This window comes from Silurus meridionalis, chromosome 3 (assembly GCF_014805685.1).
Source record: "Silurus meridionalis isolate SWU-2019-XX chromosome 3, ASM1480568v1, whole genome shotgun sequence".
Classification (NCBI taxonomy): domain Eukaryota; kingdom Metazoa; phylum Chordata; class Actinopteri; order Siluriformes; family Siluridae; genus Silurus; species Silurus meridionalis.
The window spans coordinates 7762636-7788763 of NC_060886.1; the positions used below are offsets into that span (position 1 = coordinate 7762636).

At 37.0% G+C, this 26128-nt stretch overlaps 1 protein-coding gene across 7 annotated transcripts in view; it reads left to right on the forward strand.

Annotated features, from left to right (window-relative positions):
- nr1i2 (nuclear receptor subfamily 1, group I, member 2) overlaps window positions 1–26128 on the forward strand; it is a 63012-nt gene that overhangs the window by 16883 nt on the left and 20001 nt on the right. For 3 of the 7 annotated variants that reach the window (XM_046845577.1, XM_046845580.1, XM_046845578.1), the window contains 3 exons: window positions 10418–10603; window positions 18871–19001; window positions 19336–19505. In XM_046845577.1, the coding sequence (XP_046701533.1) occupies window positions 10440–10603; window positions 18871–19001; window positions 19336–19505 (465 nt within the window). In that variant the 5' untranslated portion in view covers window positions 10418–10439. Of the gene's footprint in view, window positions 1–9949; window positions 10111–10417; window positions 10604–18870; window positions 19002–19335; window positions 19506–26128 lie in introns of all 7 variants that reach the window. The other 4 variants (XM_046845579.1, XM_046845585.1, XM_046845582.1 and 1 more) reach the window with 2 other exon arrangements.

Here is a 26128-nt window from a genome sequence, read left to right on the forward strand (position 1 = left end):
TTCCCCAAACACACTTTTTTTTCCTCACAGGATCAAATGTAGTGTACTGTTAATATGCAATTTTTTTTTTTTATAACTCAAACAACAACTACAGAAGAGTATATTTTAATTTTGAGTTATCTTTTTATTTAATCATTCTTAATAATATAATTGTAATGTAGCATTGCATGTCTGGCATTAAACATTTTCAATAGAGAGACATTTTCTTAATAACAATAATAATAGTAATAATTATAATAAAAGCTCTTAGACTTGGTGAGCTACACAGGCAAGTAAGAAACACAGGACAGCAGAGATATTGTAGATAATTGAAGGGATTTAAAGAGACTTTCACTAATTATCATATTTTGACCACAAACACAGGTATTTTTCTGACTGTAGGAGGAAACGTGTACATGAACATATGGGCAGTAGGTTCTCAATAATGTGACTCAAATCTAATTAGGTTGGCACAGAAATGTTGTGCTGACAGAAAAGACACCAAACAGGAAGTTGAACCAGCTTCACTTCCTGTTTGGTGTCTTTAGTGTCAGCTACAGTGTTTCAACTTTTGTTGAACTTTCGACTCAGGGAATCGTGGGAATGCCTGGCTTTTGTATTAGGGAGACACAGTAAAAAATAATGTCAATGAACCTACTTTTGAACAAGGCCCAAATTTGACTCATTGGTGGCATTAGATTATTGCAGCACCCAGCCCATATTTGATCCGAATGACCTATTTTTTAGACTCTCCCCAATCAGTGTGTACTTAAAAAAAACTACATACCTGACAGTTCAATGAGATGCTGTAGACAAACTAACTAAACCCCCAAAATGCCACCCCAGTTGTTTTTGTTACGTGTTTTTGAATAAGAAAAATGTATTTATAAATGACAAATATTGTATAAAAACATAATAAAAGAGAATGTAAAAAAAAATAAACTGGTTAAGCATAGTACATATCATTAAAGTACTACGCCCGTACTGCCTTGCCAAGTCAATCACTCGCACACCTTGCTCATGTTTTCCTATGATTTCACTTTAATTCAATAGACATCATCTTCTTCTGAGCACTGACCTTTTCACTTACTTTCTTCGGACCCATGGTTATAAAAAGAAATGTGATAAAGTACTGTGAATTTACAAAAATCACAAAACGCGAGCACAACTTATCAAAGATGTTCGACAGCGAGGCAAACAAGCACACTGACTGAGGTCAGTGTTGCTGATTCATCTCGAGATTCGTCACAGCCACGTGTTAGAGCACGCGCACATTCAAAGCTTTGTTTGTGTTCGTGTGCATCGAGACGAATCAGCAATACTGACTGAGGCGTCTTGAGCTCGTACCTCAAATTTTTGCTCACGTAACAAAGCAATAAATCGACGAGTGACCGCTCGTATCTCAAAAAACTCGTATGTTAGGGCACTCGTACCACTGTCATTAATAATAAAATTAGTTGTCAATTAATGCCTTTATTGATTAGTTGGGCTGCTGAAGTTACGGTTTAGCGTGACAGTAAGAGAACACAGCTGCTTGCGAAATGGCGGACAGTACAGGGTCAGCTGGCAGCAGGAAAAAATGTGCGTCTCAAGTCATGGGAGCATTATATATTAAACGCAAGGCATGGAAGCATTAAACGCAACAATAAAAGGCACCTGGATGTTATGCAAAGTGGAGCTTGTGTGGGAAGGAAGTACCACAGTGATGTACGAGCATGTGAAAGAAAAAACACTCTGGTGTTATGGATAAAGGTGAAACATCAGCATGGTGAATACAAACTGTATAGTCCTCATCATGTGAAAATGGAAAATGGTGTAGTTTAATAAAGTGCTATTGTGTAGCAGTAACTTTAGGTCAGTCACACTGGATCTGTTCTGTCGTGACTCACGAGCTTTAGGTTGCTCATTTAGCTCGCTCGCGACAGAGTGATGGATTCAATTAAACCGGTGCGAACAAAAACTAAATTAAAAAGCAGCAAAAAACAGCAGCAGTAAACGATTATATTTTTAGTCACTGTTTTGGTTCTTAGCGAATGCTTATGCATTTGTACACCAATGCATATTGTTTTTATTATTTTTTTTAAATCAAGCCTGCGTTTCTCTTTTCTCTTCATTCTCTTTTAATAGCATTTGTCTAATACAACAGTAACTTATCTGTTTTCAAACGTGATTTACTGCGGCTTTAATTTATGTATATATCATTTAATTACACAAAATTCTATTAATTATATATTCTAGATGCTTATAGCTTCACAAACAAAGAAAGTATCTGTGTATTTTGTCAAAACATGTTGTATTATATTTTATATTGATTATTTTAGGCATGATTGTCAACTTGCCATCTGCAAAATGCAATACAAATGTTGTTTTGCACAAATTGCTTCACCTTGCATACATGAATGTTTTTTTTAATAGAAAGAAACAACCACGCATGAGTGAATTTGTTTAAAGGAGAAATCCCCCATGCTCTCCTTAACAAGCAGCTTTAAAGCTTTAAAATCTAAATGTCTAAATTAAAGACAGTTAAACTCAATATGTGGCTTTTGCATTTTTAAGTACACATTAACACATAGTACCCTGAATTGGGGATTTTATATAGTTATAATGCCCAAAAATTGAATAAAAGATTTATATATTTAGTGGAATAATCAAAAAATAAATAAATAATAGTCAGATTGATTAATGATAAAAATAACCATTAGTTGCAGCTCTAGTTAAGAGAAATATACTGTCACTATGATTACATGTTGTAAATGTTGAACAGGTGCTTTGATTATTTATGGTTTGTGTGGAGATTAAAAAAGCATCTGTGTGTACCAGAAATGGGTGCGTATTGTTCTATCTGAGAGCAGCTGCAATGAGCTTCTCATCTTTATAATTTTATTATGCCAAAAGAGAAATGGCTCACGCAAAAGTGGTTTTGAAAATTTGATCAGAAATTGGACACAATTCGGGTTTAATGAATGAATTAACAAAAGAAATGGGCAGTTCCAGCATTATAAATATGACACACTGGGTAATTAAATACCATGCAGCAAAGACTTTAGAATTAAAATGTCTACTTGCATATGTTGTCGTTAACCTCTTGAGGACAATGCAGTTGCAGAGTTTTTGACAATTAACCTGAAACATTTAAAAAAAAAATAATAATTGTAATTATGTGGACAAAAGTACTGGGACACCTGACATTTTTTTAGCCATATGTGGTTCCTCTGCAAACTGTTACCACAAAGTTGGAGGAACACAATTGTATTGGATGTCTATGGATGTGGTAACATAAAAATTTCCCTTCAATTTTACAAGGAGACTTAAACCTGTTCCAGCAAAACCCCTGTATACAAGGTGAGATGAAAATATGTTTAATGGGTTGGTGTGGAAGATCTTTAATGACCCGCAACAGAGCCCTGACCTTAACCCTGTTGAACAGCTTTGGGATTAATTGGAACACTGACTGCACTCCAGGCCTCCTCACCTCACCTACATCAGTACCTGACTTTACACCTTTGTGTCTGAATGAGAACAAATTCACAACCTAGTGGTGCATCTACCACAAAGAGTGGAGTTTATTATACCAGCAAATGGGGACTAAATGTGGAATGGGGTTTTAAAGAAGCGCACATAAATCTTGTGGTCAGGTGTCTGTTAACTAGTCCGTATAGTGTATGTTTTTAGAATACATCATTAAGAAAAACGGACACGATTGTGATGTGTTATAGATGTCACATGTAAAAAAAAAAAAAATTTGAATGCAGGTTTTTCTAATTATGTGCCCCTAATTATGTCAAATAGAGTAGATGAGTTAAGATTTTACAAATATTTGTATTTACAAATATTTCTTGTGTGTGATCACAAGATATTTTTTTCCATAGCACCTTTTCCTGGAACTAGACGAAGATTTGTTCTGTATTGACTTGCTTTTCAAAATATAAAAAAACCTGAATGCTTTTTTCAATATCCAGAGTGCAAATTAAAAAAAACTTTCATGAAAAAATTAATGACCCAGTCTGACCTGTCTGGATTTTACTATTGATTCACATCCACCGGGAAAATTCTTAACAATAAAAATGTAAGTTATAATGCATTAGCTGACATTCTCTTCCTTTTTAAACATGTACTATTTCCAGCACAGCAGTAATTATTAATGAACAGTATGATGTTCTAAAAGCCCTGTAAACACCTAAATTATAGCTTTTAACCTATAAAAAGGAAGATGGCACTTTTCTTCGTACCGCTATAACTCGACGCTCGTTAACATGCAGAAATGGACTGAAGCAGTTATTTCTTCTAAATGCATTACATTGGACATGATGAAAGAAATATACACATTCAGATGACAGTGATTTTCACATTTCAAACGATTAGTTGAGAAGGTCAGAGATGCGTAGCATGTAGAGCAGCAATTTATTGAAGGTCAAGTATTATGCATTCAATCATGATGGCTAATTTGGTGTGTTCTGTACATTTCATTAAAGTGCCACTTAAACAAATTCTTTTGATAACTTTTGTTGGTCTCATTTCCAGGAATCCAAGAAACTGCAGTGCATTAAAGAGACAGTTTAAAAATTATGACTGTAAACCTACTTTTTAACTAGGCCCAGATTTGACTTGCTGGTGGCACTCGATTGATGTTAGCACCTGCTCAAAATGTTGTCAAAATATTTCTAGGATTCTCCCTAATCCAAATTTCCAATTTCACAAATTTTTTTTACCAGACTGTTCTATTGGACGACATAGACAACCCAGTTAGAAAAGGTTGATTAACAATAGTTTATAAGGCTTCCATGTATGTACCTAAATGTTGGACAAGCATACAAACCAATCATTGGTGCTTTTTTTTCCTTTAAATGACCATGATTTAATGTCGATCTGATCTGGGTTATTTGAGATCATTAAGCATAGTGTGAAATAATAATAATAATTAAAATCCCCTATGCACTGTGTTTTTAGAAATCGATTGTGTGCAGGATTGATTTTTAAAGCCCCTCGTGCTATTCTTGTTTGGCTATGTGCTTGCATTGATTTTAAGCATAGCTCCCACTGTATGCCATGGAATTTGTTGAAGCTGTCAATTATACCTTTGTCTTCTTCTTTTGACATCTCCCGTTAGGGGTCACCACAGCAGATCATCCGTCACCACACTACTATGTCCTCTACATCTGCCTCTTTCACACCAACGACCGGCATGTCTTCCCTCACCACATTCATAAATCGGCTCCTTGGCCTTCCTCTTTTCCCCCTGTCTGACTTCTTCCTTGAATCTCATACTAAAGTCTTCCTCCTTCAGTTTCCACCATCTTATTCTTCTTTCAGTCTTCACTCTCCTCCTCTTCTTCTTCTTCCTTACCTCCAAAACCATTCCATCCACACAATGATAGAACAGTTTAAAGCCACCTCCATTGTTCCTGGCCTTACTCACTTTCCACTTGGACTCCTGAACACACAACATATCTACCTTTCTCCTCTTCATTATATCAGCTACCTCTCTCCCTTTACCCGTCATAGTACAACATTTAAAGTACCAACCCGAACCTCCACTCTCCTACACTTCTTTCCCTGCTGTCTCTGAAGACGTTTTCCTCCTCTCCTTCTCCTCCTTCAGCCAACAGTGGCCCTATTTCCACCCATACCCTGTTGGCTAACAATACCTGTATTTCTATATATTTTTGTACAGCAAATAAATGTAAAGGCTCTGGGCAGTGATAAAATGTGCAAAAGCTTTATACCACAGTGCTGTTTTATTTTTTCAACATAAATAACTCAACATAAATAGCTGCCAACGAAAGTGAGTACACCCTAAATTATAACAGCTGTAAGTCATGTACCCATGCAAAGCTACATGTCCTATTCATCATGTTGGGAAGAGGTGGGAAGTAACGGAGTACAAATACCTCGTTACTGTACTTAAGTAGATTTTTCTGGTATCAGTACTTTACTCCACTATTTATTTTTCAGACAACTTTTTACTTTTACTCATTAAATTTTTACACAAATATCTGTACTTTTTACTTCTTACATTACTTTAGTTGTAATCCATTGATTAGGTGAAATATATATTTTTTCTTTTCACTGCGCCGATTTCAGCCGAACAACCGATTTCCTGTTACTGCGCATCTTTTTCAATCCGCTGGTGTATAAAGTCCTGAATCTCACTCTTTACGAAGATAAGAATCAGCAGGCAGAAGGCAGTAAGAAGTTTGGGGTTAATGTGGATGAGACAGAGGGAGTCAGTGATGAGAACATGACTGAGAACAGACACATTCATGATCATCATCATCTTTTCTCTGCTTGTGTTCTATATGTGGATCTTCAGCCTGGATACATTCATTAGGTAACAACATTTTTAATTAGTTTTTGTATTTATATATATATATATATATATATTTGGCTGTTAAAATGATTGTAAACTGCACTAGATGTTATTAACGCTATCAATTCAGCGTGCATTTCTGTTTTTACCATTTTTATAAAAAGTATAAATACATAAATAAATAACTAAATATAAAAGGCGAATTTAAAACCTCCAGCAAAACTTACACTTATTCACGATGTCCCTTCTTTACTTAGATATAATATAAATAAATAAACTCCACCGAAATATATTTTTAATCAGTAAACTTTTGTTTTATTTCTGCGCAAAGTCTCAAATCAAACACCAAATCCGCCATGTTTTACACAATTTACCCTCTGGGGTGCGTTTTGTGGGTTTTCCCTCATAATGGCGAAACAAACTTAAATGACTGTGTTTATTGATCGTACAAATAAAAACAATTCATCATTCAAATCTATAAAATGTCTATGATTTTATATATATATATATATATATATATATATATATATATATATATATATATATATATATATATAAAAGCTTCTTGACTTGAAGAGGTAAACTTTCTCCGGTATCACCTCATTAACTGTCCGTGTGGAAACATAGCAAAGGCTCTTAATGATGTCCACACGTCTCTGCACTGTTATAGCCTTTATATTTAATTACTGTACATATGCTTACATATATCACATGCTGTAAATATGATTCATATTTATCTGCACTATTTTCACGATTGCTCCTTTTTGCACTTCTGGTAGATGCCAAACTGCATTTCTTTCTGTGTACCTGTACTATGCAATGACAATAAAGTTCTATCTATCTATCTGTCTGTCTGTCTGTCTGTCAAATATTAATATGAAGTCCAGTTAACAGCTAAAACGGGTAGAAGTAATAACTACTTTTTACTTAAGTACATGTCAGAGCCAAGACTTCTTTACTTTCACTTAAGTAAAAAGGTATAATCAGTACTTCAACTTTTACCCGAGTATTTAAAAACATGAGTATCTGTACTTCTACTTAAGTAATGGATGTGTGTACTTTTGCCACCTCTGCATACAAGCAGCAGTTCATTGAGGGAAACATGGATTCCAACATGTACTGTGAACATGATGCAATCCCTTCAGAAACTGGCCTGAACGGCAGTATTCCAACATAATTAGAACCCCAAATATACCACCAAGATGACAACTGCCTTGCTGTGGGTGAAGCTGATGGAGTGGCCAAGTATGTCTCCAAACCTGAACCCTATTGGCAGCTGTTGGGATCCTCAAGTGGAAGGTGGAGAAGTGCCATGTGTCTAACATCCAGCAGCTCGGTGATGTCATTATGGAGGAGTTGAAGAGGATCCCAGCCAAAACCAGTGTAGCTCTGGTGAATTCCATGTGCAGGGTGATTAAGGCAGTGTTAGATAACAATAATGCTCACACAAACTATTGAGACTGTGGACACAGTTTTGACATGTTCACTTAGGGTGTACTCACTTTTGTTGCCAGTTTTTTTTTTTACAATAATGGCTGTATGTTGAGTTATTTTCAGAGGTCAGTAATTGCATCTGTACTGCTATAGAAGCTGCACATTGACTACTCCAAAGTATATCCAACATGCGTGCGTGCAATTGGCATGCTGACTGCAGAATGTCCATCAGAGCTGTTGCTCATAAATTGAATGTTCATTTCTCTACCATAATCCGTCCCAAGCCGTCTCCAGAGTTCAGCTCATGAAAAATAGTGTTGCATTTGTAATTTTGTTCAGTTTATCATTAGTTCGAGTGCTGCTGTTATAGGCAATGCATCAAACCTCATGAACATTTTTGTGCTATAATAAGGAACTCATATTGGCTTAAATAATATTTTAATATAGACACATGGACATTATAAGCACTTTGCCTTAAGCTACATTTCTCAACGCAAGCCCTATCCTCCTCCTTCATTAAGAGCGCCTCGGTATCTCTGATGATCTCTAAATGGCTCTGTCATTTTTATTAGCTCTATTTTTCCTGGTTTGATACACAATTCTGGCTGACATTGCTCTGCCATGCCATTTGTGCTACGTCTCAGTGGTCTCTGCTCATTTTTATGATAGAAAGCAGCCCTAGAAAACAGGAAGTGTGCTGTGGGGTAACGATGGTGAGAATAGCATGTGTGAACGTATGCATTTGTGTGTTGAAATGTGTTAACAAACATTTTTCCTGAGGGGTGGGGGGGTTGGGACTACTTATTCCTACCTCACCATATTTTTAATATGTGCATGACTAACTAAGGGAAAACATTTCACTATTTTACTTCACAAATGTAGTATTTATTTAAAGCAAACACAAACAGACTCCTGTGTTAGTATATTTCACTTTTCACACATATGAATAATACAAGGTATTCGTAATCTAGTTCAATGATTAAGACCTTGGACATAACCCTCAAATGCTCAGACCTATAAATGAGATATACATTTACATCTTGGCATTTAGCAGACACCCTTGACTTACATTTATCTCATTCATATCATTCATATAACATATTGAATAATATATTATATCATTTATATAATGTGTTATAGCTATGGGGTTTAGGGCCCTCCTCAGGGGCCCAGTAGTGGCAGCTTACCTTTACCACCAGGCTACCAAGCTATATATTTATTTCACCGTATATTATACACTGTGCTTTTATAGAAAAATGCATTTAATATTTATTTTAAATAAAAGCTCCAAATCTTGCCAGTGTACGGAATAAACATCACTTGATGAGCACAATAGCATGTGGGAAGTATGACGAATTTGATTATTGCAAAAATATAAAAAAAAATCAATAATCAGATCAAATCAAAAAATTTAATTCAGGCCATATTTTTAATTGAGATTATAAAACACTTTTATTTAAATGGGAATGTCTGAGTAATAATAGACACATAGGCTTCAGCAACAAAACCTTTTTTTTGTGTGTGTCTACCACAGGATTTTACACAAACACGTCTTCATGTTCACATTGCACACACACACTGTATATATGCATATATATTGTTTTTCCTCATTGCATTGTGTGTTTTTATTATGTCCTGTAGAGAAGATGTCGGAGGTTGCTATGAGGATTCCGAAAGCAATTTTAGTATAAGGTGTAAAACAGTTTTCAGTTCATGTGACAATAAACCTTCAAACCTACTCTATTACATTTCTGAGCATAATGGATTATTGTTATCAACTAATTAACTCTATATGAAAGTATAAATAACGGATGGTTAGTAAAATTCTCCTGCTGGGTCATGACCACTATGGTCAAGGTTTCGTTTTATGACACATTCTTTGTTTTTTCATCCAACACTGAATATTTGCTTTCCTTATGTGTCTCTATTGCATAATAAAATCAGGGTGCACTGATGAGCAGCTTGGAGATTCCCCCAGATTTGATTTCCATGGTATAATATTTGTATACTGTCAATGAAACTGAATGTTTTCTGTCTATGAAAACATTAGAGTCTTTGGCAGTTTCCCAATCATACAAGCTCTTAGAGTATTTTTTGTAGCGAGCTTTTGCAGTCCTTAAGCTCAGAAGAGAAGGTTTTTTTGGAACAGCATTACTTTATTAAGTGATTGTATGAGAGTGACTGAATGACTGTAGCTGCGTAGTGTTACCATGTGCTGACTCGATGCAGGGGAAGGATTGGCCATCGCTGATGATAGTTAGTCTCAGGTGGCTACCAAGGCAACGCCTGATGCTCAGCTGGCTAGGCTTGGCTCAGGGACATTACGTGCTGCTCAGTGAGAGGAAGGTCTTTAAGTGGAGCACTTTGGAGGGGAACAGCACACATTCAGGGTATGTTCAGCCGTTTGTTACTCTCTGCGTACTCTTCTATTTCTCTGTCTCAGGCAGGCATCTTTTTTATTCTTTTCATGTTCAAAAAAAGCTCTTTTTTTTATTGCTCAACTCTTTTTACGCATTTTTTGATGCACACCTAAATATATTTATTGCATGCCTACCTGAGGCAGTGGATGATGAGCACTTACTGTAAATCTCTCTCTGTGTATGTGTGTGTATTAGAATAATGTGAACATACAGTTAGACACAATTCATTGACCTGGATATCTCTCTTTCTTTTTGTCTCTACTCTATTTCTTCTCAGATAGTGTTTGTCAGGGTACAGGATGAGTTGTGGCAGCAGAGATCTGGATGACTCAGGAGTGGAAGAGGGGCCCAGGGAAGAGCCAGAGGAGGATGACGAGCCCAAAGTGTGCCAAGTGTGTGGAGATACAGCTACAGGATACCACTTCAATGCCATGACCTGTGAGGGCTGTAAAGGATTCTTCAGGTGGGCACACCCTTTGTGTCTCTGTCTTTCTTTTTCTCTTTCTCTCTTTCTCTCTTTCTCTCTCTCTCTCTCTCTCTCTTATACTTACCTCATCTTGCACATCTTAAGAGGTTGCACTTAATGCCTCAGAGAGTGGTCATGAATGTGACCATATTATAAACATATGGAGGCAGAAATAGTGCTGCTGGATGCTTTTAGACAAGAACCTCAAGCTGTGAAGGCCTGCAGAAGGTATAATTTGACAATATTGCAGTTGAGTGCAAATGTGCTTAGCCCCGATGAAACATCGGTCAGGAATCAGATATATTCAATGTAATTCAATTCATTTTTATTTGTATAGCTCTTTTAACAATGAACATTGTCTCAAAGCAGCTTTACACAGATTATGTGGTGATAAAAATGAATAGGATGTTCTTTATAAGTGAAAGTGTGTCCCTGTATATACTGCAGGTTAAATAATGTTAATAATGGGGAAAAAACATCAAGCTCTCTCTCTCTCTCTCTCTCTCTCTCTCTCTCTCTCTCTCTCTCTCTCTCTCTATATATATATATATATATATATATATATATATATATATATATATTTTTACTAATTACCACAAGTAAACATATATACGTTTACTTGTGGTAATTAGGAAATTTAGCAAATATGTATTAATCAATCATTAGTACGATTTTCAGGTCAAGAGTGACTAAAATTCTTGAAAACAATGGGATTGCAGCAGAAATCCACCCTAAATGGAACAAGAATTATTCGCATTCACATTTAGGGGTAATTTACTTACTGTCATGTTCGAGAGATTTGGTGAAGCTACAGAAACCAAGAGAAAAAACTGTGAAAATCTACACAAAGAGTAATCAATGATCACCAAGTAGCAGTGTGGCAGCAACACCATATTCTGTAATAACAAGCCACCGACTAACTATTATAATCTTATAATTTATATATAATAATATTTTATATTACAATAATATAACAGTTATATTAATCATATGCAATCCACCATGTTTAATAAGAGAAACCAATCACAGATTCTCAATCCTTTTTTTTTTTTTTATCACTTCTGAAACAACTATTTTTATGAAAACTCATGCAAGTAAAAATATACCGTTAGTGTCACTGGTACAGCACAGGTTTCTTTGCAACCATGTCGGCATTGCAGTGTATACGAGTCTAATTGCAGTAGGCTAATTTTGCCACAGTAATATTGGCAATATGTTTCTACACAACAGTGATTCACTCTGTGGAATCAGTTTTTGTTCATTCTTAGCAAAGCCAACATATGGTCTAAACGAATCCTATCACAGCTTCTGGTTTGCATGCGTTCTTATCAGCTTATTAAGCTTTAACAATTTTTTTGCTTCCTTACACCCTGTGTAGCGAGCCTTGAGGCACATGCTCAGTGCTCAGTAAGCTTTTGAGATGTGCGTGAAATGCAATGTGAAGTCATTCTGCTAGACAACATGCTGTTAATTTAAGCCTTCCATTCCTGTTTTTGAGCGCAAAGCTACCCAGGGTAGATTTTATCTGTTTTAACATGGACAAAAAAAGATAATATAAAACTAACAGCACGTTCATGTGAGTGGGCTACAAAATAAGTGAGAAGAAAACACCTTATGAAATACAACCCACTGCAGAAGCCACGTTTTTCCATGTTCAACATTTAAATCGTCTGACCTGATAGCTATCACGATAGTTCAAATCCACTGTAGTCATTCCAGTGGAAGTGAAGGTATTAATCTTTATACTGTATAGGAGTGAATGTATACATTGTGTATGTATTGAGTATTCGTATCTAGATAATGTGTTTTTCTTCTTAAATGCTCAGGATCTGAATACTCATCCTCCATTCAGTCTCCTAATGATAAAAAGTGTCTTTCTGTCTCATTGTTGTTTAGAGGTAGACAAAAGCCTTTGTAATGCTGAATGGCAGCTTGCTTAACCTTCACCGGTAGCCAGCTCTTTAGGCAAAATTGGATAAGTGCTTCCCTGTGCAGCAATAATTGCTTTCTGCTGTTTGGGAAGCAACTATGTTTTAACAGCAATTACCAGGTACTTATGACAGACAGGAGAGAGTTTCAGATCCAAACAGCAGTGCTCCGTAGCCTTGTATTGTTTTTGGATGTGGGAAATGGATAATTAGAGAAGTTCAGATTACAAATCGAGTGCATCCTAGCAACAATTAGCATACATTATGATATTATCTAGGTACAATTAAGCTTTGACTTTTTGTATTTTCTATTTGCACTCTTTGAAGTTCAGCTGTCTCCAGAAAACTCTCTAGCATATTGCAGTGAGTTGGATTAGTTGTAGTCATAATAATAATAATTAAGAGGCAGTTGATTCCACAAATAAGGAGCAGCGTAGCTAAAAGCTCGAGGTCCCATAGATGCCAAATGCATACGAGGAAGAAATAAGAAGAATGAAGACATCGATTTATGGGTTCAACAATGAATATATGTTAAAGTAGGTCAGATGAATAGGGAGTCAGGTTATGTAATGCCTTATAAGCAAAAAGTAAGGTTTCGAATTTAATACAGTTTAAGCGATTCATATTGCGAAAGTGATAGTAATCCGCTCGAGTGACCTTGTTAATATAAGCTTCAAAAGATAAGGTATTGTTGAGGACAACACCCAAACTCTCAACCTGTGTTGAGAGAGCAATTGTAGAACCGTCATAAAAGTGTGAGTTGCATGTCATTCTGCACATCATTCCAGGTTGGTTGGTTGATCAATCCAATCCAATCCAATCCAATCCAATCTATCTATCTATCTATCTATCTATCTATCTATCTATCTATCTATCTATCTATCTATCTATCTATCTATCCATCCATCCATCCATCCATCCATCCATCCATCCATCCATCCATCCATCCATCCATCCATCCATCCATCCATCCATCCATCCACTTATTCATTCAATAATTTAAATCTATTCATCTCCCCACAATGTCCAGATATTGGTTTATTTTCCCTAATGAGCAAGGTAAATGAAAAACTCTCTAAAATGACATGAGGATAAAACCTTGAAAAGAAAAACATTTTCTTCTGGATAACATCTATCCAACTGTCCATCCAATTGGTTAGGTTTCTGGTTCACAGTACACTCTGCATTGCTAAGTGTATAGCAAATCAGAGACCCAATCTTAAACTACGATGCATCATATGTCTCTTTCTTCTTGCTTACAGTGTAAGCTAACAGTGATCTCAGGATGGCACACCGCTTTCTTTTACATGATGTGTCTGTGCTCCATGGCATTGCCCAGTAGCGTGATAGACTTGTGTGGCTGTGCAGGCTTTCATTTTTTTAGCTTTTCTGGAAGAGTTTTCTTATTGTGTAGCAACCTTGAGTGCGAGAACAGTGCTATCTAAATTCACTATCCGACCCATTGTCCAATTTTCCACAGTTTTTTTTTATATTGTGACCTACTTGCCAACAATTTGAAGTGTGTACCCACTTGTCTCTACATGTCACCCCAGTATACAAATAGCACCATTGCAGCACATGGCATTCATTTTTGCGTGATGCTTGTACAAAATGTGAATTGTGTTAAAGCCGTCATCAGACTTGCTTTATTTGCGCAGAGAAAGGGGAAATGGTCTGTAAGTGTACATTAGAAATAAAATGCTGTAAAGCCTCTATGGAGAAAAATAAAAGAAAGAGCTTATTAGATTCCAAGAGGCCATGTGTCTGCTTGACCTTTCAGGTTAATGGAAAAGCTTTTAATATTTTTCAATCGGAGACAATGTGTTAGATTAGCTGTTAGGAAATGGCTGTTAAAATAACCATAGAGAATTTGTTGGTTGGTTGGTTCTTGTATCTATTTTTACATCCATCTGTTTAATTTAGTTCCATCTAGCTCATCATTTCAATTAGCAGTTTAACTCTTCATTCATAGAGTTTCTTATTCATCCATCTATCTATGCCCCTTCATCCATTTATTTAATCAGACTAGGACTTAGATATACCTTTTCGATCCTTATTTATTTGAAAAGAAAAGAAAAAAGCAGAATGTAATTAAATAATTGTAACTTATACAGTAAAACCCTGTTGTACGAGCAACCTATAGTTCGAGCAAACGGAGATACGAGCAAACTTGCTCGCAAAATTTTACCCTGTTTCACGAGCAAATTTCGAAGGCACGAGCAAACCCACACTGCCGGTTCACTGTTTTCTCTTAGTTAATGACGTATCACTCGGCCGCTCTCATTGTTCAGTGCAGCAAAAACTTAATTTTTTATAGTTTTATATTTTTATTTCACTAGAAATCTTGAAAAATGTCACCCAAGTAAATCAGTGATGGTGCTGTGAAAACGAAAGTAAATAGTATTGCCATGGAAATCGAGGAGGTTACGAGTGTGATGTGCGTCTCACACTCGCAATCAACCACTATCACATGAGTAAGTGTTATGTGAGAAACAGAGGCGGAAGCCGAAGTCAAAGCGAACAAAGTTTATTTTGCAAAAACGCGTACTCGCAGTAACTGGGAAGTAATCCAGTGGTGCGTAAATTATATTTACATTACGGTCATTTGCGGTGTATTTGTTTGTTAAAATAGGCTATAATTACTTTTGAAGTGCAGAAATAATCGATCGAATGAGATCTTGGAACGGATTAAATCACTTTTACATTCATTCTTATGGGGAAAATCAGTTCGAACGTATGAGCAAATGGACCTGCGAGCAATTTTCCAGAACGAATTATGCTCGTACAACGGGGTTCCACTGTATAAATAAATACAATATTGGAAGATGATGCTACATAAAAAAACAGAGTGCAACGGGCAAAAAGAAAGAAAAGAAAAATAATTAAATGTGCAAATTGTCAGTGTATGTATGTGTGTGTAAAGTGAGAGTATATAATGGGATATGTATATAATTGCTATTACCATCCACATCGAGTGAGTCATTGTACAGTGTAATGGCATACGGTAGGAATGATTTCTTGAGCTGTTCTTCATGACAGCAAAGCTGAATCAGTCTTGTCCACAAATCCAACCTCCTCACCCATGGTGGTAACGGGTTTAATCACAGTTTTACCCTTCTTAAAGTCCACTGCCATCTTCTTGGTTTTCACAATGTTTGGGAGCAGATGGTTCCTGGTGCACCACTCCACAAAGCTGTCCAGAAGTTATTTGTACTCCGACTCCTGTCCATCCCTAATACTAGTGATCAGAGAACTTCTGCAGGTGGCAGGACTGAGTTGTATTGGAAATCTGAGGTGTACAGAGTTAACAGGAATGGAGAAAGGACAGTCCTCTGAGGTGCTCATGTGTTACTGACCACCACATCAGGCAGGGAATTCCACAACCTTACAAACTGGGACCTATTTAACAGAGAGTCAGCTATCCAGGACACAATGGATGTGCTGACACCCGTCCTAAGCAGTTTCTCACTCAGTAGAAATGGTTGTATTTTATTAAAGCCATGGGGGAAATAGAAACATGATCCTCACAATACCACTACACCCATCCAAGAAAGAGTGAGCACACTACAACAGGTTAATGACCGCATCATCCAAGCCCACATGAGGCTGGTATGCAAATTGTAGTGGGTGCGGAGAAGGTTTAACCAGTGGTCCTAGATATGCCAAATGTAGGTGCTCCTACAACTTCCTGACATGTGATGTCAGTGGGACGGGTCTGAAGTCATTGAGGCCAGAAGGGATAACCTTCTTAGGTACCGGTACTACATAGGATGTTTTCCATAGCACTGGTATTTTTCCTGCATCAGACTCAGGTTTAAGATGTATTACAGGATACCAGACAGCTGAGCAGCACAAGACTTTAGGATCCTGGGGCTAATACCATCAGGGCCTCCAGCCTTTTCCAGCTGTATTCTGCCCCCCTGCTGACAAATTTACTATGCTGATAATTATTTAATTATCCTAATGAGCAAGCCAGAGGTGTTAGTGGTGAGGAAAAGGTCTTTGAAATGACTCAAGGATTTAACGTCAAAAAGAACTAGACTCAAAAAGAAAAAAATGATTTCTTTCTGGTGACATCAGACAGCTATCCACCGTATAATGACTGAATAACTAACAGCAAGCATCGCAAGTTAACTCTGGCATGAAAGAACCTTGAGAAATAAATTTTGTTCGCAGTCTCTAGTTTTTGCAGTTTTTTCAGTTGCTTTAGAGCATTTCTTGAATCATTCTTAATATTTGCAAACCAGTAAGTGCATTTCTTAAAACAATGTGTACAAACGGCGCAACAGATTGGATTTCTTGCAAAAGCCTGTACTTTTTTCAAAATCCTTAGTTCATCTTTCAAAAGTAGATATTTGTGTCAATGAACATCTCAGTGCCACCAGAATGAAAGTCCTTTTGTAACTGTTCACAAACACGTCCTTCAGAATGTTTAGTCATGTTGTCAATTGGACAGCGCATGGTTTCAGTGGAGGATTGTGCTGGGGGAATTTCGACAGCACAAATGTATTTATTTGATTGCATATTTGATTTATATTAATTGCAAGAAACCAGACAGGATTTACACTTTTACTGTACTGTACTAGTGTTCGTTCGTTTCTTGGTTGTTCATCCATTTTCAGAAATTGTAATTCTGTTTTGCTTTGTCTGTATACGGTGGCCAATGGAACGTTCACAGATTCACCTTTGACTTGTTTTAGGGTTGATAATGGGTTGATTTTGATGCTGTACTCTTGCCTTCAGCAGTGACATTCAAATCAATTCAGGACACATTTACCAAAAAAGTTTCATAGACATTTACGCTTGAAAGATTATGACAACTGGTTGAACAATTTTGCATTCCACAATATGTAATATTTATTGATGTTTATTGACATTTAGTAATGTTCATAGTCTGTAGTGGTGACTTTTTGAAGAGTTTATATTCTTTGCTGTTGCTACTGTATGTAGAAGTGTATTTGCAAGAGTGAAAGGGAAAGTTTATAGGACTGCAGTGAGACCTGTGATGTATGGTTTAGAGACAGTGGTATTGACTAAAAGACAGGAGGTAGAGCTGAAGGTAGCAGAGCTGAAGATGCTGCAATTTTCATTGGGAGTGACAACAATGAACTGAATTACCATGTTTTCCGGACTATAAGCCGTTACTTTTTTCCCATGCTTTGAGCCCCGCGGCTTAAACAACAAAGCGGCTAATTTATGGATTTTTCCTGGGTTTCACAATCTTCAATCCAAAAAACTGAGCCCCGTAACATTAATGAATGAAATTGTCAATGAAATTGCGGAATGGGTTCAGGTAACCCAATTAAACTCTTTATATTAAATCAGACGCGCTCCCACTGAATTATGGAATGAATATGGATGAGGTTCCTCTGACGTTTGACCCGCTGCTCACTCACTAACTCCAGTTGCAACAGAAATCATATAAGCACAGACAGGTTTCCAAAACTCGTGCTTTTTTATTTTTCTTGGCAACAGCGTTACGGGTTAGTCAAAGAAACTTAGAACTGAGCATTAGAAAATAATAAGGACATATTCCTCGACCTTGCACACATGCAGTAATACCTCAAAAATGCGGCAGCAGACCATTCCCAAAATGCCGCTCTGCTCTTAAAGGAGCCACAACATATTTCACCCGTTACACCGTGTTACAGACACTGTATTTCGTTAAGCTTTCGTTAAAACTAAAGTTTATTAGTTTCAGTGTAGACACACACTGAAGGACACACAGACAGGTGCGGCTTATTCATGTTCAAAATAAAAATCTTTGTCAAATTCAGTGGGTGCGGCTGATATATGGGTGCGCTTTATAGTCCGGAAATTACGGTAAAAATAAGTTTACTACAAGGACCATGCAGGTAGGACGTTTTGGAGACAAAGTGACAGAGGTGTGATTGAGATGATTTGGTCATGTCCATATGTATGTAGACGAATGTTGAGGATGAAACCACCAGGCAGGAGTAAAAGAGGAATGCCAAGAAGGAGGTTTATGGATGTGGTGAGAAAAGACATGCAAGTGATTGGTTTGAAAGAGGCAGATGTAGAGGACAGGACGGTATGGAGACGGATGATCCGCTGTGGCAAACAGTAAGAAGAAGGAGATGAGGTGTTTACTGTATGTCGATCTGTAGTGCAAATTGCCTTTAATGGGCACAGTATGTCAGTTCTGCAGTCTTTAGCATTCAGAGTCTGTAGTGTTTTTCAGTGCTTATCGTATGTCATAATTCAATCTGTAGTGATAATGTTGGTTTTGCAGTGTGTAGGATATACACTCAGTACTGTTTATTGTGTTAACTATATGTGCTCACACTCTCGTCTCGGTATGTTGCTGTGTTACAGACGTGCCATGAAGGGTACACCTAATTTCCGCTGCGCGTTTCAGAACAAATGCATCATCACCAAGAGCAATCGACGTCAGTGCCAGTCCTGCCGGCTACAGAAATGTCTTTCCATCGGCATGCTGAAGGAACGTGAGTGTGATGTCCTTGGAACCTCTGCATTTATTTGCTGGAATTTCTCTCTCCATAGTACATTTGAAGATCTTTAAGTTTTATATCTCTATACCTCAACACTTTTTTAAAAAAAAGGACACTTTATACAACACTTATACTTATGTCATTGTTGAAGATGATTATCTGCATATATATATATATATATATATATATATATATATATATATATGTGTGCGTGTGTCTGTGTGTGTCTGTGTGTGTGTGTGTCTGTGTGTGTGTGTGTGTGTGTGTGTGTGTGTGTGTGTGTGTGTGTGTGTGTGTGTGTGTATGTGTGTGCGCTTGTGTGTGTTAGTGATAATGTCAGATGAGGCTGTGGAGAAACGGAGGATGATTATCCGAAAGAAAAGGTTGACCGAGGAACCTACCGTGCTCACGCAAGAACAAGAAAACATCATTCAGGAGCTGCTCATGGCTCATGCAAAAACCTTCAACAGGACCTTTTCCGACTTCAGACAGTTCCGGGTTTGAATTTTGCTCTTCTTCTTTATATGTTTTAAAATATTGTATGTCATTTTATTCATAGCACTTAACGCTACTGTTGTGATAATTGTGTGATTAAAGTTGATAATTATTATTGCTTTTTAGACGTTATCCTTGATATTTAGAAAACACACAAGGAAAATGTCTTTGCTTAAAAGTTTCTCTTTATCTTGAATGGCACCTGGCAAACATCTCACTCATGTACTTCACTCCAAGTATTTTGTACTGAACTGCAAAAAATATTTTGGCACAAGACTCTTGGCAAAGTAAACTGGATGTCTACACAAGTACAGTATATTAGTGTCAGTAGCAGCTCATCCATATACATATTGGTATAAACTGCCCCATTTTCCCTATAAAGTGTTCTTACTAGACCTAGTGGTCATAGATGCAAACTAATAAAAATATTTATAGAGGACCATTGGGGCAGGAATCACACTGCTCCAAGCTCGCTCTAGGAACATTTTCAGTGGGGGATCAGCAGCCGATTAATAAATATTAATAATAGTGATGCCAGGTGGTTTGTACGCAAACAAAATAAATTTTGTTAAGAAATCCTCTGGTCTCTAAGAGAATGTTTTAGACCAAATGATCAGAATTTAAGCTACTTATTCATTTTAAAACTCACTGGACACACACACAAAATGAATAAATGTAATGTCAGTGACATAAAGAACCAATTCTATTGTAATGTTAAGTTGCAAAGAATAGAAGAGGAAAAGGGCATAATGTCTGGACACCAAAAATGCATGTACACCACCTTGGGTGACCCTGTGTCCAGTGTAAATGCTAAGAAACAGTAGGAGAATATATATATATATATATATATATATATATATATATATATATATATACACACACACATATACACACACACATATATACATACATATATATATATATATATATATATATATATACATACAGTGAGGAAAATAAGTATTTGAACACCCTGCTATTTTGCAAGTTCTCCCACTTAGAAATCATGGAGGGTTCTGAAATTGTCATCGAGGTGCATGTCCACTGTGAGAGACATAATCTAAAAAAAATCCAGAAATCACAATATATGATTTTTAAACTATTTATTTGTATGATACAGCTGCAAATAAGTGTTTGAACACCTGTCTATCAGCTAGAATTCTGACCTGTTAGTCTGCCTTTAAAATGTCCACCTCCACTACATTAATTATCCTAAATTAGATGCACCTGTTTGAGGTCGTTAGCTGCATAAAGACACCTGTCCACTCCATACAATCAGTAGGAATCCAACTACTAACATGACCAAGACCAAAGGGCTGTCCAAAGACACTAGAGACAAAATTGTACACCTCCACAAGGCTGGAAAGGGCTACGGGGAAATTGCCAAGCAGCTTGGTGAAAAAAAGGTCCACTGTTGGAGCAATCATTAGAAAATGGAAGAAGCTAAACATGACTGTCAATCCCCTTTTCGGACTGGGGCTCCATGCAAGATCTCACCTCGTGGGGGCTCAATGATTCTAAGGAAGGTGAGAAATCAGCCCAGAACTACACGGGAGGAGCTGGTCAATGACCTGAAAAGAGCTGGGACCACCGTTTCCAAGGTTACTGTTGGTAATACACTAAGACGTCATGGTTTGAAATCATGCATGGCACGAAGGTTCCCCTGCTTAAACCAGCACATGTCCAGGCACGTCTTAAGTTTGCCAATGACCATTTGGATGATCCAAAGGAGTCATGGGAGAAAGTCATGTGGTCAGATGAGACCAAAATAGAACTTTTGGGTCATAATTCCACTAAATGTGTTTGGAGGAAGAAGAATGATGAGTACCATCCCAGGAACTCCATTCCTACTGTGAAGCATGGTGATGTTTTTCTGCACATGGGACAGGGCGACTGCACTGTATTAAGGAGAGGATGACCGGGGCCATGTATTGAGATTTTGGGAACAACCTCCTTCCCTCAGTTAGAGCATTGAAGATGGGTCGAGGCTGGGTCTTCCAACATGACAATGACCAAGCACACAGCCAGGATAACCAAGGAGTGGCTCTGTAAGAAGCATATCAAGGTTCTGGCGTGGCCTAGCCAGTCTCCAGACCTAAACCCAATAGAGAATCTTTGGAGGGAGCTCAAACTCCGTGTTTCTCAGCGACAGGCCAGAAACCTGACTGATCTAGAGAAGATCTGTGTGGAGGAGTGGCCAAAATCCTCCTGCAGTGTGTGCAAACCTGGTGAAAACTACAGGAAACGTTTGACCTCTGTAATTGCAAACAAAGGCTACTGTACCAAATATTAACATTGACTTTCTCAGGTGTTCAAATACTTATTTGCAGCTGTATCATACAAATAAATAGTTAAAAATCATACATTGTGATTTCTGGATTTTATTTTTAGATTATGTCTCTCACAGTTGACATGCACCTACGATGACAATTTCAGACCCCTCCATGATTTCTAAGTGGGAGAACTGGCAAAATAGCAGGGTGTTCAAATACTTATTTTCCTCACTGTGTGTATGTATATATATATATATATATATATATATATATATATATATATATATATATATATATATATATATATGGAAGAACATAGAAGCGGATCCTTTAGATGTAATTAATCTCCATCATGTCTCTGACACTATCCAGGGTTTTTTTCCCCTATCATGACACAGTATTGTTTTAATAGAATTTATGTATGCCAACACTGGCGATTTTACGATGGTTGGTAATCTCCTGAAAACTTTCCTGGTTATAATTGTAAATAAAAAATGATCCTGAGCTGTATGGATAATTTACCAGAGGTGCCTGTATATCCGTTACTCCTACATATTTGAAAGATGTAAAAATAGCAACATATTTTATTTATTTCATCTCTCTAACTTCTAATCCACCAAACACACCTAAGATACAAGCATTATTTTACTGTTGTTGCCATGGTTACATTCAAGGGGCATGAGAAGTATTCATGTTGCTCTAATCTTCAACCGATCTTTCAGTTCAACAAGCTCTTGGTAATGAACCCCAGAAATGATTTGTTGAGGTGAAATTATTTGTAAATGTTTAAATGAGTGACGTTAACGATTTAGCAGTTCAAAGGCAAATGCAATAGTGATGTCTAAATAGGAGCCAAATCCTAACCATTGTCATAGTAACATATGGTATGCTTGAGAACTGATTAAAAGTTTGTATTGGATTTTTATTATATTTGATATTTCTATTAAAAGTATCTCTATTTGAGTTAAGTCTATGAACAGATTGAAGTCTAGAAACTGAAATGGAGTTATTATTTAAAAAATCTTTACTTCATGAGATTTTATGTTTCTTTTTTTATAAAGACGATGTAATACTGTAGCATTTCACATACAGGTATAATACTCTCATAGTTCCCAAGGTTGATCTACTATAGTACATAGAACAGAAAGTAATAATAATAAGTATAGCTGCAAGCAGCGATTAGAGGGGTTCAAGCAAATGAGGTACTGAAGGTCATAAGGAAATGACATTAGGAACATGCCCACCAAGTTTCGTTGTAATATGCCTCTGGTTGTCTAACAGGTGCTCACAGGTAATTGCCATATGGTGGCTATGTTTTTTAAAATACACAAATATCCTCATGAACTCTTATGGCACATTAGACAGATACACTGCGTGCCAAGTATCAAGTCGATTGGATGAACGGTTAGCCATTTTTATTGTTTGTTTGTTTGTTCAGTGCCACCAATTGGCCAAGCTATGCATTGCCATGCATACAAGTGACCCACCTACTTTGAACACTTTGGCTACCCTTTGAATAGTGATTACAAATGTTTTATTGATAATTATTGATAAGCACTATCCAGCGAACATTTCTGAACTGAGTTAGTTCTAAATGGATGAAAAACCTAGGACTAGTTTGCAAAAGTATGTTTTTAAACATAATTAAAAATAATTAATGAAGGATGAGAGAAGTGGTCCTTGAGGCAATGTTGCTTAGCATAAGGAGATCAATCAAAATATAGCAAATGATAGCAAAATATGCAATCATTTATAGACTTGAAAAAAGACAATATGTTTTGATCAGCCTCAGTTAACCCTGTCTAACAGGTGCTCAAATGTCATTGGCAGATGGCGACCATGTTTTTTTTAAATATGCAAATGTCCTTCTAAAGCCTTCTGGAGCATTGGACAGAGACACAACATGCCAAGTATCAGGTCAATTGGATGAACAGTTGTGTAGTTATAGCTGTTTAAAAATTTTCCTTGTTTAGCGCCACCAAGTGGCAAAGCTACACAATTTTTTTTGTGAAGATATCTTTTTCTGTTCACATTTTAATAAAAGTGGCCCCGCCTACTACGAACGTTTTGGCGAGCCTTTTCGATGTTAAACTGAAAGTTGTTTTGAAAGTTCACATTAACAATTCCTGTCCACTGAACATTGCTGCACTGGATTCGTTCCGACGGCACGAAAAACCTAGGACAAGTTCACAAAAGTTTTTATGTTTTTAACATAACTTAATTTTTGACCCAATTTTAAAAATTTTGAGTCTATGATAAACCTTGTACGAGCTATAGCCAAACGTGTGAAATTACCTTTTTTGGACTGTAGCACCTCCCTTTGTCCAACTGTCCAAATTGAGCTTTACCATCTGGCCAAGCTTCAACTCTCTAGGCCTTACGGTGTAGTCTGCACGATCAGTTTCAGGGCAGAGGGATAATAATACAAATATTGATAAATCTCTACAATAACAATAGGGTTTCAGCAATTCATGCTTGAACCCCTAATAATTAAAGCTGCAAGCAGGATTTTCAGAGCCAAGCACCCAGACTTGGTTAGCTTCATGTACATGTGTACATTCAAATGTACACTGCTTTTAGCTAACTGTTACATAAACAATCATGAAGTGTGCAGTAGAAACGACAAACTGGTTCAAGGAGGAGGTGGGCTTGCATCCAGGATCGGCTCTGAACCCTTTCCTGTTTGCAGTGGTGATGGACAGGTTAACTGACAAGGTCAGACAAAAGTCTCTGTGAACTATGATGTTTGCAGATGATATTGTGATTTGTGATGATATCAGGGAGCAGGTTGAGAAGAGAAACGAGGTTATTAGTGCATGTAGGACGTTTTGGAGACAAGGTGAGGGGGGCGAGATTGGGATGGTTTGGACATGTGTAGAGGAGGGACATGGGGTATATCGGTAGAGGAAGACCAAGGAGGAGGTTTACGTATGTGGTGATGGAAGACATGCAGGTAGTTGGTTTGAAAGAGGCAGATGCAGAGGACAGGGCGGTATGGAGATGGATGATCCTCTGTGACAACCCCTAATAGGAGAAGCCGAAAGAAGAAGAATTTGCATAAATAATCATAGCAAAGCAAAGCCAACATTTCATATAGATTCAAAAGTGATTTTTTTTTTTAAAACCTTTAACTACAGACAGTGGAAGAATTGTTGACTGTTGTAGGAAATGTGATGATGTAAACCAAACAAAGTTTGGAAGAAGGAAGTGTACTAATATTGGCAGTTAAAATAATAGCATTTAAGTATGATATTGTAACTTTTGACCAAAGGTGGTGAGTGAGGAAATTTGTTGCATAAGGCAAGGCATGCTACTGCTTCACCTCTTGTTGGTAGCTTCCTTGTCAGATTTGTTGACCCATTACAGGCAAATGGTTTAGAGTAAAAAAATGTGTCTTTATATAACTTTTTTGAGATTACTCTGAAAACGACATTTGCAGTGGTGAATGAAATTCAAATGGTAGAAAATTTTAAAGTCTTGACCCAGGAAATCCAGGGATGCCTAGCTTTTACATTTTGGACATGTCATGAGGATAAACATGGTTCCAAATCAGGCCCAGACATAACTCATTGCTGGTGGTGAAGCTTTGGCAATTTGCTCAGAATGTTCTCTTTAAACAGTGTGCCAAATTTCACAGCTTTTTTTTACCTTACTATGGTTCTATGGGCTGCCATGTATACACTAGTCAGGAGAAGAAGATAATGGAGAATAACTTTATACCTTACACCTTTAGCGCTTGGATCATATATTAATAGACAATAGAAAAAAAACAAAATGTACATAAAGGCAGCTGAGTCAAACAAGAAATATAAAACTAAAATATAGAATAATACAAATCTACTGTGTGCTTATATTGAGTTATAAACTGTAGGAATTATATTGGTTAAACATTTTAGGTTTTGAACATACAAAAGCTTGAGAGATATAGTGTTCTGTATAGATTTTGCTTTCATGATTCTCTTTTATTAAAATATCCGCAGCAAGTTGTTACCACATTTAAATCCTAAATCCTATTTCAATGCTGAATGGTGACTTGTGGCTGAATGGAATGAAATGGTTGTGAATGTATTTTTTGTTGTGCTAGTTCATAGCATAGGGCAGGGGTGGCCAACCCGCGGCTCGCGAGCCGCATGCGGCTCTTTGGCTGGTTTCATGCGGCTCTTACGTTCATATCGATTTTTGTGTATTTGATTTTTAATGTGCGTGTTCGCTTTGCTTAAGTTCAGTACGGTATTTTTAAGACTTAAATGAGCTTGCCCCTACTGGGAAACTTTGCGGTATATCAGACGTTGGCATGAGGCCAATCATAAATTACAGGGATGCACCGAGAATTTTCGGAAATACCTAAATCCC